At 41.9% G+C, this 17,843-nt stretch overlaps 1 protein-coding gene and 1 long non-coding RNA gene across 25 annotated transcripts in view; one reads left to right on the forward strand and one right to left on the reverse strand.

Annotated features, from left to right (window-relative positions):
• LOC122463904 overlaps window positions 1-2,839 on the forward strand; it is a 15,787-nt gene extending 12,948 nt beyond the window's left edge. Inside the window, exon 3 of the long non-coding RNA XR_006287637.1 lies at window positions 2,792-2,839. This is a non-coding gene — a long non-coding RNA (uncharacterized LOC122463904). The remainder of the gene's footprint in view (window positions 1-2,791) is intronic.
• The window catches only part of STRADA (STE20 related adaptor alpha), a 27,444-nt gene extending 9,784 nt beyond the window's left edge, over window positions 1-17,660 (reverse strand). Inside the window, exons 1-9 of one of the 24 annotated variants that reach the window (XM_037886911.2) lie at window positions 17,518-17,599; window positions 15,581-15,582; window positions 13,212-13,272; window positions 11,625-11,682; window positions 9,686-9,714; window positions 3,149-3,251; window positions 2,417-2,538; window positions 662-770; window positions 410-533 (exon numbers count right to left, since the gene is read on the reverse strand). In XM_037886911.2, coding sequence (XP_037742839.1) covers window positions 410-533; window positions 662-770; window positions 2,417-2,538; window positions 3,149-3,251; window positions 9,686-9,714; window positions 11,625-11,682; window positions 13,212-13,223 — 557 coding nt within the window. In that variant the 5' untranslated portion in view covers window positions 13,224-13,272; window positions 15,581-15,582; window positions 17,518-17,599. Of the gene's footprint in view, window positions 1-409; window positions 534-661; window positions 771-2,416; window positions 2,539-3,148; window positions 3,252-9,209; window positions 9,342-9,685; window positions 9,715-11,624; window positions 11,683-13,187; window positions 13,273-15,580; window positions 15,583-16,645; window positions 17,053-17,517 lie in introns of those variants that run through there. The other 23 variants (XM_043536599.1, XM_037886910.2, XM_037886905.2 and 20 more) reach the window with 23 other exon arrangements.
• Window positions 17,661-17,843: the final 183 nt, after the last annotated feature.

A 17,843-nucleotide genomic window follows, 5' to 3' on the forward strand; every position in this document is an offset into this window, starting at 1 on the left:
CCCTTGAGTATGCCCTCTTCCCAGCCCCTTCCAACTTCCCTGGCAAAAAGGAAGATGCAGCTGTTTTCTGCTGTCACAACTTCCCTCCTCTCATCTTCCCACCTTGGGGACCCCATGGAAGGATTTACTTCAGCAAAAGCTTAACCTAGTCCTAAATTACTACTACACTTTGCCTCAGGAACATTTTGCGATTTGCTTTTTTAAAGTACTACTTCTGTGGTAATGAGAAGTCCAGGACCAAGGGCATGGACAATGAAGCTCTCTACAGCAGCAGTAGGGCAAGCTAGATGCAAACCATATTCTTATTCCAAATCCCTTGAGATACCTAGTCCCAGCTGGATGAATATTGTTTGTAAGCATTTCCTACAGAAAGTAGGATAAGTGATAAAGAGAGTGATTTCCTTTTTACCTATGTACATAGCCCATATGGTGAATGTAGTCAAGAGCCTTCAGAACACCCTGGAGGATATAAGCAATAGCCAGTTCACTCATTCCATCCATGAAATGGGTACAGATTAAATCCTTTGCAGAACCTAAAGAGACAAAGAAACGTTTTTTGATGGAGCAGGAAAAACAGAGGACACTTCACCTAAATAAAGATGATTTAACAGAAGCTAAAGCAGCCTGGTCAGATAGCAGACGTATTCTCCTCTCCACCTACCATAAGCCATGAAGGAGGTCACTACCCATAGCTCATTGTCAGCTATGAAGGTTGCTTTATATGGCACAATGTTAGGGTGGTTGAAGAGTTTGGACACATGAAGTTCACCCTAAAAGCAAAAGGATATTTCAAATCAATACAAAATAAATAAATACAAAACTCCAGATATGGTACAGAGGGTCAGCGCTCTAGGAAGGTTAGACTGGACAAAAGGTAGCACTTTAAGGATTGTCTGCCAAAACACTGACTTGAACCTTCTCTTCATCTGAGAAGTTCCTGTCTCTCCTTTTGCAGATAAAATGGGAAGATATGACAGCTAAAATAATCTCTCACCAGAGTTAGATTTTCCTGGCATGAGGTCTGCGCATAGGCAACAGTTGCTTAGCACTGAAGTCAGGAGCTCCTATGTCAGTGCAACATGTCTGGCAATCCCAACTTCCAGCAAAAAGGAATGGTCATGCAGGGACATTTTACATAAATTCAAAGAACACACATACTAAACCCCTACCCCAAACAGCTGTTCTGACAATCTCTGCACAAGGGCTACTTGGTGTTTACATCATGATGTGTCAACGTTAATACCTATTTGAATGAATTTGCTGGAGAAGGATAAACAAATTATGGCATCAGAGCGCCTGTGTTTGGAACTTGATACAATATTTCCTTGCACTAATCTTATTTTGAAACTGAGGAGCTCATAGGATGCTATTACAGCAGTTTGGTATGGAAAGATCATTGGGTTCTTCCTCTTCAAGTGCATCCTTTAGAAGAGAAAGGATTAGATGCAAGTCTTGATTTTAACCAGAAGAACAATCCCCTTAGAACAATGGTTCTCAGTCAGGGGTACACATACCAAAGGGGGACGCAGAGGTCTTCCAGGGGGTACATCAACTCATCTAGATATTTGCCGAGTTTTGTAACAGGCTACATAAAAAGCACTAGAGAAGTCAGTACAAACTAAAATTTCATACAGATAATGATCTGTTTATACTGCTCGATATACTATACACATATATATATTCCAATTGATTTATAATTCTATGGTAAAAATGAGAACATAAGCAATTTTTCAGTAACAGTGCGCTGTTACACTTTTGTGTTTTATGTCTGATTTTGTAAGCAAGTAGTTTAAGTGAGGTGAAACTCGGGGGTATGCAAGACAAATCAGACTCCTGAAAGGGGTAGAATAGTCTGGAAAGGTTGAGAGCCACCGCCTGAGAATAACACTCTGCTTTCATAGCACCTTCCACCTCGGACCTCAAAGTACTTTACAAACATGAATCACCTCACAACATGCTCATGAGGTGGGCAAAGATCCCCATTTCACAGTTCAAAAACCAGGCATAGAGAAGTGACTTGCTCATGACCAGACAGCGGCTGAGCTGGTTCCAGAGAACCCAGAACACTAGAAACTCAGTCCAGTGCACTAATCCCTAGACACTCCACCATCAGCTTCAAAATAATTTTAGAAGTATCAGCCAACTAACATTTACAAAACTATAACTCAGTCTGAAGGAGTATCTACTACCAGCACCTTATAATGATTTATTTTTTAATTTGACCATTTCTTCATTAGGATAATTGGTCTTTGTGGGCCAGTAATGCAACTACTATGTTAAAGTTGTACATCATCCAGATGCTTAGCAATGGGCACCTTAGAAAACATTAAATAACCTGAAGCTGAGATCCTAGGAGTCTTGTTCTTTCAATATACATGAAAGATGCTGTGCCCCATTCTAAAGATTGTAGCATCACCTGCAAGAATGTCACCATCTCATTGGTGCAAGCTTCCAAGTTAATCCTTCTGACTGTGACATACTCTCCTGATGGTTTATACCTGGCCAGGTTCACAGTCATCAGCTCCTCAAAGCCATGACCTGAAAAGAGAGAGTGAGATTAACCCCATAAGCGCGAATACAATTGACTATGTGTTGTGCGAGAGCTTCCATCAACACTTCCTCCTTAGCAATTACCCTCATTCCCTCTCTCACCTTAACTGTTGTTGATGGTCTTGTCTAATATAAAAATTTGCCTGTTCTACATCACCTTCCAATTTCAAGTACTCTACATACAAAACCAATTACTTAAAAACCTGCTGGGAGATAGGTCAGTAATATTCCTATTTTACAGATTTGGAAACTGAGGCCCAGAAAGATTCAGTGACCTGCCAAGAGCCATACAGGGAACAAATGGCAAAGCCAGGTATGAGACTCAAGAGTCCTAGCTGATACCCTTTTGCTTCAAGCTCAAAACCATGCCTCCTCTCATCTAGTATTTATCTTTTACTTGGATTGTAAGAGCTTCAGGACAAGAAACCACCTTAATTTACTTTTTAGACAGTAATTTTACTACTACTAAAACAAAACAAGAAAGAAAGGATATTTTGCATTTTACATTTCAGAAAACCACCATACAAGAAAAATTCAGTACCTTACAAAGGAAGCATACATGGAGAATGAAAATTAGGTGTTTTTCTGGGAACATTACCTATTATGGTGAGCAACTCATAACAGCTGCTGTCTGGTAAAAAGGTGCTCATGGTGTCCCTTTTAGGGGAAGATGCTATCGACTCGGAGCTCGCATCATTGGTCTAGAAAAGCAAGATAAAAATCAGAAACGGATATTAATTACATCTAGTAGAGAGATCTGTTCCACATTATATTTTTGCACATGCTCATAATATCAGGACATATCTGAGTATAAAAGCTAGCTGTGTCTGCTGTAAATATCTTAATACAAACTGAAACCCAGGAGATGTCTGGGTTTTCTGGAATGAGGTATCTGCTTTCTATGACATGTAACCAAACAACATAATTTACCATCTACTATAAACCAGGTGGTCTTTTTTAAGACACATGACAGCACTACTCCACCCCTTTGCAACAGCCACCTTTCTCCCACGCTTTACAAACTTCTGCATCATAATCTGTTTGCTTGTGCAGCAGTGACAGACTGAAGACCTGTCTATGGTGGGTTTTTTTGCACTCTGGCAATAAGCTTTTCCTGGCTGAGGTTGCTACTTTTCAGCCACTTATCCATTCATGCTCTCTCTGTGGCAAAGGCTGACAAAGTTGAACTTGTTTTGCTGCAGGAAGAAGCGATGAACCAACTAAGAAAACCCCAAGATGCATAGATCAGACACACAGGGAAAGAAGCTCCAAATGGGAGCAAGAGTTTAGCTGCAGCAAAGAGCTAGTACAAATGAACACAGGAGCAGCACTCCCACGTCTGCCAGCCTGCTTGAGAGAGGCTGCATCTTTTCACTACAACTGAGAGAGCTCCCTGCCATATCCATATGCACAAGCTGAAAAGAGAAATGTTCTTCTCTGTTCATGCTGACTCATGCTTAAAACTGATTAAAAACAAGCTGTGCAATTCAATACAGAGGCATTACAGTCCGAGTTGCATTACAGGAGCCTGTCACAAAAACTGACAGATGATTTGATATGCACAATCTCTGGCAGCGTTGGCAGCACAGTTGAATTCTAATTCTCCTTGGTGGGGGGTTTCAGAGGAGCAAGAAAAGTCTATACACAGTGTTCAGGCATATTCCATTATTGCAGTGTATTTTGTCCTTCAGTTACGCTTATAGTTAGATGAGTGACACAGGGAGGCTCCAGATTTCTCTCTCTGCAACAGACAGACCAAATCTGTTCATTTTATGTCAACTTTGAATTAGGTGAATTTTTCCTAATTTGCCAGAAACACTAACTCCATCTGGGAACTGGAAACCCAGGCGTGTTCTTTCTGTCTCAGATCACCAGCCATAAATACTCTACAATCAGACTTTCCTGACAATTTTGCTACTGATGCATGCAGCAGGGAAAAAAAACAAAAAACAAAACACAACTCATTTTCTCGTAGCTGCAATGGAAGTGGAAACACAAACTTGTTTCGGTCATTGAAGGAAGGAGGTATGATGCAATGACAAAGAGCTATTAAGTAACAAGAGGCTATTCTAACCATATCCACACTATGGCTTGGTCTACACTACAAAGTTCTGTTGGCATAACTATGTCAGCTAGGAGTGTGAAAAAAAATCTCACACCCTAGTCAATACACCCGTGCCGGCAAAGCCCCTGGTGTAGAGCAATTACATTGGCAGAAGCGTACTTTTGGTCGGTATAGCTAATGTCCTTTGGGGAAACGGTGCAGCTATGCTGGCAGAACTCCTGTGGCTGCTATATGCTGCATCTCCACTAGGGGGCTTTTGCAAGCATACTGTAGCTATTCTGACAAAAAAGCTCCATAATGTAGATAAGCCCTAATTGTTTCTCCAACTGGGGTCTGCGAACCCCTGGGGGCCTGCAAGGGTGCTCCAGGGGGTCTGCAGGCCCCGCTGATCAACTCAACTCCCCCCCCACCCTCCCCGCACTGCCTGCACACCGGGAGCAGCTGTTCAGCGGGATGCAGGAGGTGCTGGGAGGGAGGAGCGGGGATGGAGCACGCTTGGGGGAGGGGGGCGGAATCATATCCAGGGCCACCAGCCCACTGATCAATTCCTCCCCCTCTCTCCCAGTGCCTCCTGTACACCAGGGAACAGCTGTTCAGCGGAGTGCAGGAAGCGCTGGGAGGGAGGGGGAGGAGCGGGGATGGGGTGTGCTCCGGGGAGGGGGCAGAAAGAGGTGGGGAAGAGGAGGGGCAGTGGTGGAGCAGGGGCAGGAAGAGGTGGGGCCTGGGGCTGAACGGGAGGCTTCAGGGTCCGCAAAAAATTTTAAATCAAAATGGGGGTCCTTGGGTTTCTAAAGTTAGAAAACCGCTGCTAAAATATATTCTGAACACTTTAGTTATAACTTATTTAAAACAAAACCTACTCCATCTCCTAATGATTGTTTTTAAAGCATTCTTGATGCAAATATTAAATACTTGCTTCTTTAAGCAACAGCTGATAAGTACACTACTGAGAAGTAAAGGGGTCCTAGAAGCATCCTGAATCCACTGGTTCTAAAGACAAAAAAGTTTTTTTCAACACCCTAACATTAACAGCTGACACCACTTATGTGTTAGAAAATGGAGTTCTCTTTAAAATGTTATGCATGAATTTGGAAAATGATTTTAATGTTCTGAAACTGGATACATAAGCTTCCCAACCCCATCCACATACCTTAGTTCTAACCCGCAATGCCCTCTGTTATTCCCGTCCTGGCCTCACTTCCCACAGATCTACAAGGCCACCTCATTACTGAGTGCCGCATTCTCTAATATTACAGTTCTAGGCTCTGTTAATGCACCTCCATCCCAAGCCGAAGCTCCACCACCTATTCCCCCAGTTCTGGAGACTCTGGCTCACAATTCTATTAAACCTGCAGTGCTCGTGTTCCAATTGTGGGGCTCTCTTAAGCAGATAGCTAGAACCTGTGGCAAACTGACTGAAGCTTTGGCAAGATGGATAAGCGTCCACTAGGAATTAGGTTTAGACCAAACTTATCTTCATTTATGGCTTAACGCAGTTTTAGACTCGAGTCTGAAGAAGTCTTAAGAAAATCCGATTTGGCATAAAAACTTGGCTGGGACAAACTAGAGACTAACTGACAGCTTCTGAAACAATTATGCTGGCTAGAAAGGCAGAATCCCTAGAAAGTTGCAGGCAACAACACAGCTTTTGGAAAACTTCAACATTCTTTGATGATTATGTTAGTTACATGAACATATGATCCCAATTTTTCTACCACAATTAAAGCACTGGGAGGCAAGGAAACCAGCAGTTTACTCTTAAGCGGGAAGAGACAGTTTAGCAAAGGGTAAAAGTTTGCCAGAAGTCTCCAAGGGCACTGAAGAGAAATGAAAAAGAACGCATCTACTGTGCACTCACTCATCTGTGTTTTGGCCACATGGCAAGGCAGTACATTTATATGTAAATACACTCTTACTAGAGAAATGCTAAGGGCTCCAATTCTAATTTTAGGAACATGGGTGAATAGGCTGTAGCTTGTAAAACCTACTGCAATGCATTCACAAGATGTAGGCTGATTGTATAGATTATATACCCTGTGTGAGATCAGACACTGGGCCACTAGGTATATATGAGATTATACTTCCAGCTGCTGATAAACTAATGGTCAAGAGGGGAAGCTACAGAACGGGCAATTTCACACCTGCCATTCGAACAGGAAAAACAAATTGGGACTAAAACGTTTCAAAGGTTAAAGTCGTGTTTCAACCAAACCAGAACCAAACAGATTTGACACTTCAAATTAGAGTAAAGAGATCAGTGGTGGAAGTTTACTTGATATCGGGAATCAGACGAAGGGAAAAAAAAAGAAAGAAAAAAAAAAAAAAGGATGGTAGTACGGTATTCAAGCTCTGCTCATAATTCCAGAATGGCTGGTTGTTTCTGCTAAGATGATCGACAGTGAACCAGTAGACAACAATGGCATTATTGGATATCAGAGTCAACACTCTGTTTGAGGGGAAGGGGAGAGTATAAACCTCAGAGACCTATCGTTTCAGTCAGCCTACATACTTCAAGACAACATTGTATCAAAGGTCTGGAAGCTTAGTTTAAAATTAAAAAAAAGCTGAAATACTGAAGAAACTAATGGCACCACCAAATACTAGCTTGATCCAACACCTGCTTGGAACTCAAAACCTCACATCAATGAACAGGCCAAGAGTGACCGTCACTAATAGAAACTGAGGAATCTGAATTGTTCAAATTATCTGCACATTTTAAAATGTAAGCTAACTAGAGTTATCAAAATACAAATTATTATTTGGGGCATGTAACCCTTAGATCATTTTAACCTTGAAAAATTAAAAAAGAATTCTTAAAATCTCTTATCCTCGGTGTCTAGGGCAATCAGTGCTGAATTAATGCATCAAAATGATGGAAGATTTCCCCTATGTCAGGAATTGTAGAATCACTAAAGTTGGAGATGGGAAAGATCCATCAGGTCATTGAGTCCACTATCCTTGGCCACTGAAAGTTTGTTTCCTACCATAAATTAGCCTCAGTTCAGATGAAGCATCTAGTTTTCTATAAGCTTTCTATTTTTCTCTTGAATGGAACTGGGAGTCAAGACCCCTGGGTTCTAATCCAAGCTCTGTTATACAGACACACTATACCTCCCTTTTCCCATCTGTAAAATGGGGATAATGCCTACCCCAATGAGAGAGAGGACAAGGTTTAATTTTTGTAATAACCTCAGTGAAAGGCACTATATTATTTCAGCTCATGCAACTGAAGCACAAAGAGGTAAAAGCTAATCTCTGGCTCAGCCATGATTGGAATCTAGAATCCCAACAGTTCCAAATCTTTTGCTCTACCCACTATGTCACACAACACTATCATTTGGCTATGAATTGAAGGCTGCTACCCATTCTTATTTCTAGATTTCCATTAAATATTCCTACCAATTCTGACTTTCACAGTTAATGCCAAGTTCATTACATTTTCCATCATCTCCACTCACCCCTGTCAATGGCAGGACTGACAGGAAAGAAACAGAGGCAGATGGAGTCCTGTGAAGCAGAAAGGCACCACCAAGAAAATGAAAATTATTCTGCAGCAATGACAGCTGCTCTGAAACTGTGCATTATGTAGGTGGTTTGCTTTAATACAATGCACTCCAAATTTAGCAGAAGCCAACACATGCAAAAAAATGAAATAAATCTAACACGTTATTTTTTAACTATGGTGCAGGCTGTTTCAACCAAAATAGAACATATCATCTGCTCCCTTTAGCAATAATTCAGTACATTAGAGACCTTGATTCACCTCTCTGCAGATAAACATTGAGTTTGAAAACTCTACAACTAACCACATTATGCAGAAGGGGCTCTACTCAAAAGTTAAACACTGTATGAGATTAAAAAAAAAATTAAAAAGAAGTTAAACTGAAATGTTATTTATGAAATATTGCAAAAAAGCTCCTCGAGAGTTTCACACAGGATAACTTTTGGTGTACAGTTAAAAATCATGAAAGCTGTAAAATGAAGAAACGTGGGATTAGCTGCATGAAGTATGACATTCACTAAGGGCTAACATTTCAGGCCTTTTGGTTAGGTTTTAAATTGGACATATGTTTAAGGAAATTAGTTTTTGAAAGATAATTGTACTGTCAATGCCATTAGGAAACCAGAGCTATGCAATGCCAGCAATGATTTGCATTTGCCGAATCTAACTCCGGTGGATTATATTTTGGATTCAATGCCTGGTGGAAGATAGGTGGTTTGGTTTTGTTTTTTACTTCCCAAGTTTCTCTTGCTCACTTTTGACTCAAACTACAAAAATTTCCTTTCCCTGATTAACTAACTATTGCCTTGTTTCTACAGCTATCTAGGGGAATAAGATTTGTTTTAAATGAAAGAAAGTCAGCATCAATACCGCAAAGATGTCTAAAAGCCCAGAATAGCCTCCCATTTAGGCTATGTCTACACTGTACACCACTGGCGCTTTAATCGGAACCATGAATATGACATAGATTACAGGTAAAGATTCAAACTGTCCTGTTTTGGACTACACTACGTATTTTTAGATGGCCATTTCATAGCTCTGTAGGGAATTAGTCCTCAAGCAGAAAAGATTTCTCTAAGCAGATAGCAGCACCTGTTGAAGGCTTAAGACTGTTCCTGTGGGCTCTGAAGGGAGTCAAACAGCTATGCCAATGGGTTTTCAGCAGAAGGTGAAGTCCCATTTGAAACTGAAGATTATCTAATTCTCAGTTTGATGCTGGGGTCTCTTTTGCAGATGTGGCATAGAGAAGAGAAAGGAAATCAAATTATTTAAAAAAATGGGGACTGGTTTTGAATGCCCAACCTGAGACAATTTGGGCCCTGTTTTCAGAACCACTTTTGAAAACATGAGCCTAAGGAATTAAATCTCAGATTTACAGCTAAAACGTCACATGCAACAGCTTCAAAACCACACACCAAAATCTCCTTTCCAGGGTGAAACTTGTTTTCACACATGTAAAGCTAAATATACAGATGAAGTATAAATAAGGTAGAAAGAAAATCAAACTTCCACAAGGAATAATCTCCATGCAATGGACCACAGCACCACAGCCTGCAAAAATCACTTACTTTTCTCCGAGAGTCACCCGGAGGCTGCTCTGGAGTAAAGAAATTAATTGTTCACCATGTTTTCTTCAACAAATACCCATTCAAAACATAGTTTGAATATATATATTTATGAAAAATAAATAAATTAAATACCCTCAAACCATAGTTTAGGTACTGGATAGGTATAAGGATATATTCCCAGGCAAAATCTTTAACTTACAATTAACATCATAACAGTAAGTAACAGACATTAGAAAACATATCAAGAAACCCAATTCTAAAAGTTACACAGATTCAATTAGCCTTAGGTTAGGGAGATTTGTTTTGTTTTTAGATTGTGAACTTAAACTCATTGTTTAAAAAGAAATAGATTAATACATCTGATGGATTTAAATATTTGGGATAAGCTATTTTGGAAGTTTAATGAGGAATGCAACCCGTGAAGAAAGTGGCAGTTAAATTCTACATAATTCCAAATTTCCCGAGGTAACAAAAATCCACATTTCGACAAGGACACTTATAACAAGATTTCTGTGTAACTAGGGGCTTAGATAAAATGGTCCAAATTTAGCCCTGGTATAAGCAAGTACAATTCACACTGAAATCAAATGAAACAGTGCTCTTAATATTGGGATGAATTTTCGTTTAACAGCTTCATTTCAGGGCAAAGTTTCTAATCAGATTTGTACATTAAAACATGCAGATATTTTTTAAATGTATTTTCTTCCTAGAAGTGCAGTTAAGTCAGAAGAGCCACTGCAAAAAACCACCATCCACATCAGGAGCAAAAAGATACTAGCTACAGCTAGGTTTGAAAAAAAGATTCTGGTAGACCCATCCTTAAACACGTCTGAAAACTGCTGCAGCTAAACTGTTTTCAGTGACTGGTTTTAGGCAGGGATTAATTTTAAAAAACAGTGCTAGCCAAAACCATGCATAGCTTCCAAACATGGTAATAAGAAAAGGAGTACTTGTGGCACCTTAGAGACTAAGTTTGTAACCATGGTGAGAATGGACATAGTGTAAAAAAGGTTTGCTAGAAACCCCATCTGAAATGGTTTCAGAGTAGCAGCCGTGTTAGTCTGTATCTGCAAAAAGAAAAGGAGTACTTGTGGCACCTGAGAGACTAACAAATTTATTTAGCTCACGAAAGTTTACGCTTAAATAAATTTGTTAGTCTCTCTTTTCTTTTATCTGAAATGGGGTTCAACATAACTACAAAACTCAATGTGGAAAGGCAAATCTGCAGAATTTACAAGTCAAATGGAAGATTTTGCTAACTACTAATTCCACCTGGGATCTAATCATCTAGCTAGCTTCTTTTACATCGTCTGTCACAAAGATTCTGCCATCAGAATTTAGCTGACAATTTTGCAAATGATGAAAGTAGCAGATTAAAATCCAGTTTACACTGTTGTCTCAACCCTGGAAAGCTAAAGTGTTACTGTTTTAAAACTTTTTTTTGCCAGTGAAGTCAGCAGGCCCAATTCAAAGATACTCAAGGAGCAGATCTATTGTGTAAGGTGGCACCATATTTACATAGTTACTTTACTGACCACAGTTACACTTAAAGGCTTCTCTTCTATCAGCTTTAATACTTTATTTTAACTAGACTCAGCAACAAAACATTTGGAAAATTTTCACTTTCTGTAATTATCTTTTTCAAGTTCAAAATCTGTATTTAACAGAGGAAAAAAATGGTTATTCAGGAAAGACCAGACTGCACTAATTTACTGCATTACAAGGTTCTGAAGTTTGTACTACTACTGACTTTAAAATGAACTGCTGTACAAAATCTAAGTTTTTTCTTTTAAGTTTACTTTTGTTGGCCAATTTGAAGACAGTGCTATAAACCAATTTCTTCATTCATGTAGCACATTTACTTATACCACACTAATGGGTGCTTTCAAGTTTAAAGTAAAAGATTTCTACTGAAGCGTCTAACGAATGGAGTACTTACCTCCAAACAGTTCAAATTCTCTCAAGCCTTCTACAATGAACTTTTCGGACACCCACCGCTAGAGAAGAAAGTCCAAAGCCAATTAGTTATTTCCTCTAGACATATTCCACAGCTCATCCATTTTTATTTTATGTCAACCAAAACAGAATCATATAGATCACTCCGACCATTCTAACATGTGTCTCCTTTGCAATGAGGGGAAATGAGCTAAAATTCATTCAGTAGCTGTAAATATTAATATTTAAACAGTAACAGACAACTGATAAACTGTTATGCTTTCATGTTCTGGAAGAAACTAAGTCAAACAATGTTTAAAACTCAGAGCACCATAAAGGCTGCTGTGACACGATCTCTATCCACTCAGTTCAATTTTCGATTCACATCAAGATAGATTAGATATTAGAAATAAACTAAAATCCTGGGGGCACGGACTATGTCATCATAAGCTTGTATAGTACTGAGTACACTGTTAACGCTCAGTAAATATTAGTCATTTTACTACTCATTTATGGCAAAAATCTTGGTCAGCTTGCTGAAGCAATCAACACGTTTACTTACATTTATGTTAAACTACCTCTATTTGAAGAAGGCTGGTATGAGAAAAAGTCCACATTCAATTGAAAAGTAAGCAGGATTTCATTGTATCAGTATTTAGCACAATGTGAATGACGTTAAAATTTCAAAAGGGTCATTTTTACACCATTCACAGTGATCACGTCAGAGATTCTCTTCTGTCACACACACACACACTTTGCTGCTGACTTATGAACCTTAAGGGACACCAGGTTTCCAATCATAAATAAATACATTTCCTTAACTGCGTTACTGTTGCTTTATATTAAAAAGCCTTTTTAAAGTGTATTGTCATCCTCTGCACATTTCATTCTCAACAATGTATCTTCACTACTTAGTTTACTTCCTGTTTAAGTGCTATACACAACAGCTTTGTTATGGAATTCCAGCATTTAAAAGGAAACATTAAAAAAAAAAAAGGACTTCATTTTAAGTTTAAAAGACACTTTAATATATACAAAATATAAATTAAAAGACACTGTCAATTTAGTTAAGTTTCAAGACATTTCCTCCATCTCTCTTTCAAAGGTACCATCAACTCAGTTAAGTTTCAGCATTTGTTTTTTCTGCAATTTCTGTACATTATAAAACAATAAGTGATAAAATCATTTTGTATAATACATAAACAGAAAAAAGATGTATTCAACAATTAGCACTATCTAAAGAGAATGAACACTGAGCTAAATGCACATAATAAGCATTTGGCAACACATCTAGCTCACAGATACATACCTTTTAAAAGTAACTCTCTCTCATACATCAAAATAATTGTATTTAATTAAAAATCTAGTTCTCCAGCAACAAGATAGAGTATGGTCCCAATCCTGCAACAAGAACTGTGCAGGCAGGCCCCTTTGGAGCTCCAAGGAAGTCAATGGGATGGGCTCCACCCCACACAAACTGTTGCAGAATCAGAGCTTATCTCCGTGTGTATGGAAAGATTTACAAAACCAGTTGCTTTTTGGAATAATGCTAGAAGCTAACACTCACCCTAATTCGTTCTGGGTTACTTACAAGAAAAGACATGGAATCCAGATTTGTAATGCTACTCCAAGTTCGTGAAATTAAAAATATCCTGAAAATGAGAGCAAGACAATTGTTTTAAGAAGGCAAAGCAAATGAGTTGTCTCCACAATAAGCCTTTCCCGCAAATGAGTTACTGCTCTTGTTCCATTCTATACAGCATGTCTCCAGTTGCACACATCAAAACCTAGGTAGCTCTGCTGACTGTTGAAAGATTAGAGCGCAAAGGTTTTGTATGAATTAACTTTAAGAAGCTCCGCCACAGTGACAGCAAGTTTTGCAAGGTGAATTTTCCCCAAACAGGTTCAGAAATATCTGAACAAACCATTTAAAAAAAACTTTAGAAAAGATATTTCACAGAGGTGGATATGCAGTACAATATTTGGTAGACTACAAGTTCCACAGGGTAAGGACCCTTACCCTACAGCAGTACTGCAGCTGTACAAACAACAGATTACTGTTCTCTGGCGATTCAAAAAAAAATAGGGAAAAATCATTTCAGGCCAAACTAAACATTTAGTTTTGATTTCAAGCTTTTAAATTTAAAAAAAATAAAATTAGAGGAAATTTCTAAAAGGAAAGTCATTTTAAATAAAAAACCAAAACATTTTATTTAAAAAATGTCAAAACAAAACATTCTGATTTTGAGGTGTTTTTTTTTTTAAAAGGCTTCCCACCCACCGCTACTGAAACAAGTAAGTGAAATTCACATAAATTTGCAAAATGTTTCTATGTAACCTGCATTTTTCACCAGTTTTGTTCAAATACTTCATCCAGTTCTAGCTGTACAGAACCTCACATAATGGGGCCCCAATGCTGTTTAGTGTGTCTAGGTCCTACCATAATACAAATGTTTAATAATTTCCCAGAGAGAATAGCAACAGAAAGGTACACAGCATGTTACACAACTGTTAAGCAAGTAGCTGGGAATAGGAATATCTGACTCCTAATTCTTCTGACTGAGTCCTAATTCTGCTATTGATTTGGTGCATGACCTTGGGCAACTCACTCACTTGTCCTGCTCCTCAGTTTTCCCCATCAGTAAAATGGGGATAAAAACACTCATCCCCCTTTGTAAGGCCCCTCAGATTAAAGATGCTGTATAAGTATCATTATCTTGCAGGGGATACACAAAGGAAGCTTTATAAAAATAGAACTGCTGCAGTGTCTCAGCGTCCAGAATACAGTATATATCGTCCCCACTGACAGTTACAAGAAAAAAGTCTGGCCGCTCCCCAGTGGACAAACCCACACAAACTTACTTAATCATAATATCAACTGCTCCGGGGGGAAAAAAAAATGAAGTGAAATCCTTAAACATGACATCCATCACAATCTCTTCACCACCGAGAGGATAGCTATACACTATCTGAAATCCATTTCATCCTCACCCATAACACCTTTACATTAACACTTTGGCGAAACCATGGGAACAGCCATGGGTACTAGGATGGCTCTCCAATATGCCAACCTCTCCCTGGCCACATTGAGGAAGAATTTCTGGAAAAATTCACTGCAAAACTAATGCTATATCTAATATACATTGATGATATTTCATCCTCTGGACAGATGGCCTAAACTCCCTCATGGATTTCTACCACCACTTCAACAACCAACACCCAACCATCAGACTCTCTCTAGAACATGCCAGCATCAACTTTCTGAACACCATGATCAGCTTCAACAATGGAAACCTACAGAAAACTATATACAAGACGCCCACAGATCACCACACTTACCTCCACAGATTCAGTTATCATCCCAGACACAACAAGAAATTTGTTATCTACAGCCAGGCACCCAGATACCATAGAATACGCACCAAAGTCCAGAATATATATCTTAACACAGTGGTTCTCAACCAGTGGTCCGGGGCCCCCTGTGGAGCCATGAGCAGGTTTCAGAGGGTCCACCAAGGAGGGCCTGCATTAGACTTGCGGGCGCTCGAGGCAGAAAGCCAAAACCCACCGAATGGGGCTGAAGCCTGGGGCTTCAAGCCCTGCCACCCAGGGCTGAAGCCAAAGCCTGAGCAACTTAGCTTTGTGGAGCCCCCTGTGTCATGGGGCTCTTGGAAACTGCCCTTCTTGCTACCTCCTAACACTGGCCCTGGCTTTTAGATGCAGAAAAACAGTTGTTGTGGCACAGGTGGGCCATGGAGTTTTTTTTGGCATGTTTGGGGCGAGGGGGTGACTCTGAAAGAAAAAGGTTGAGAACCCTTGCCTTAACACACTTAAAACAGCCTTCACTAAACAAGGACACTCCACCAGAGAAGCAGATGACATCATGGAATGGGCCGTCCAAATACCAGGGAGAACCTGCTTCAAACTCGGGGGAAAAAAAACCCTCCACTGATCACACACTCCTAGCTGTCACCTACCACTCCAAGCGAGATACAGGGTATCATCAAATAACTACAATGCATACTTGATGGAGGCCACATCCTGCATGAAATCTTTCCCAAACCCCCTCTTCTGACCTTCAAACAACCCCCCAATCTTGCTAAGCTCACCTATCAGAAGCAAGCTCCTCACAGACCAGAACACACCAACTAAAAACAGCACCAGACCCTGCCAGAACATATGCAAAACCTACAGACATATCTTCACTGCTATGATGATCAACCCCCCTCCCAAAACACACCTTTCAGGACCCATGAGTCCCACATGTTGTGATAGGCCTGTGTTGTATACCTTACCCAGTGCATCAAATGCCCCATCAACAACGTGGGTGAAAAGAGACTTTGCTCTCACATGAACTCACACAGAAAAATGATAAAAGACAATAACACCCTATCACCCACAGGCAAACACTTTTCACAAAGTGATCATGCGATATCAGCTCTCTCAGTCCTCATCCTTTAAGGAAACCCGCACAACACCTTCACAAGATGAGCCTGGGAACTTAAATTCATAACTCTGCTGGACACTTAAAAACCCTGGACAGACCAGAAACATTGGTGTTATGGCCCATTACAACAATTTGTAACACGCTGTGCCGCCTACTAACCCTCCTTTGTCCTATAACTGCAAAGATGTTAATTACCCACTTCACTTTAAGTAGTTTCCTACACCACCTGTGAATCTCCTATGCTTAATAACCTGTCCCACCTTATATTTAGCTTAGGGCTTGACTACACTGGCACTTTACAGTGCTGCAACTTTCTTGCTCAGGGGTGTGAAAAAACACCCCCCTGAGCGCTACAAGTTTCAGGGCTGTAAAGGGGCACTGTAGACAGCGCTCCCAACGCTGGTAGCTGCAACTACACAAGCCACGCTGAAGAGCTGCCGCAGCAGCGCTTTAACGTTGCTAGTGAAGACATGCCCTTAGACATTGTGGCTACCTTTTCCAGACCTGAACAAGAGCTCTATGAGGCACAAAAGCTTGTCCCTTCCACCAACAGAAGTTGGTCCAATATAAGAGATTACCTCACTTGCCTTGTCTCTCTAGAATAAAAGGGGACAGGCAGAAGCTTCCCTCAATCAAAAAGAGCAAGATGGGGTGAGAGGCCCATGACAGCAGTGGCTCACACTGTCCAACCCTGCAAAAGCAAGCTGGGCTCCGAGCAGGGGTAGGAGCCCAGGGGGACAGCACTGAGCGGGATGCACCATGCGCTCTGGGGAAGGGGCAGCAGCGGGCAGGAGAGGTATAGGGGGCAGGGGGCACCCAGTGCACGGGAGAAGGGACAGTTGTGGGCAGGGAAAGAACAGGGGGAAGGTGCACACAACAAGCTGCGGGGAGAGAGGCAGGGACAGCTATGGGCAGGGAAAGGGCAGAGGGCACCCAGTACGCGGGGAAAGGGTAGAGATAAGGGGGGGGGGGCACCCAGCACGCTGAGGAGGAGAAAGGAAAGGGGCATGGACAAGGGGGAACACAATGGGGGGAGGAGAAGGAAAGGGGCGGGGACAAGGGGGCGGGGAAAAGACAGGGAGGCACACAACGGGGGGGGGAAGGGGCGGGGACAAGGGGGCGCACAACCGGGGGGCGGGGCACCCAGCGCGCTGAGGGGGGAGGGGCGGGGACAAGGGGGCGCCCAATGTGGGGGCGGGGCACCCAGCGGGCTGAGGGGCGGGGACAAGGGGGCGGGGCGCTGAGGGGGGAAGGGGCGGGGACAAGGGGGCGGGGACAGGACAGGGAGGCACACAGCGGGGGGAAGGGGGCGCCCAATGTGGGGGCGGGGCACCCAGCGCGCTGAGCGGGGACAAGGGGGTCGGAGATGAAGCGCAGGCGGGGGGGGGAGAGCCCGCCCCGCAGGGAACACGGCGGGGGGGGGGGCTGTACGGAGACCCCCCCGCCCCACTCACTCACTCTCTCTCTCTCTCTCCTCCGGCTCCAGGCGCCGCTGCCGCTTCCCCGAATCCCCGGTTACCTGGCGAAGGGGAGACGCTGGGTGCGTGACACGATGACGTCACCGCGCAGCTGCGTGGCCTGCGCACTGGGCCTCTGACCCACCCAGAGGGTGAAGGGGGGGAACAATCCCCAACCCCCGCCCCCCCCGGGTAAATAGGGGGGGCGCAATCCCTGAGCCAGGCCCATAGCCGCCCCCTCCTACACAGGGTGTATGGGGGGAGGGGTGCACTCTCTGAACCAGCCACATAACTAACCCCCCCGTGGGGAAATGCGGGG

The sequence above is a fragment of the Chelonia mydas genome, chromosome 27 (genome assembly GCF_015237465.2).
Source record: "Chelonia mydas isolate rCheMyd1 chromosome 27, rCheMyd1.pri.v2, whole genome shotgun sequence".
Lineage (NCBI taxonomy): Eukaryota > Metazoa > Chordata > Testudines > Cheloniidae > Chelonia > Chelonia mydas.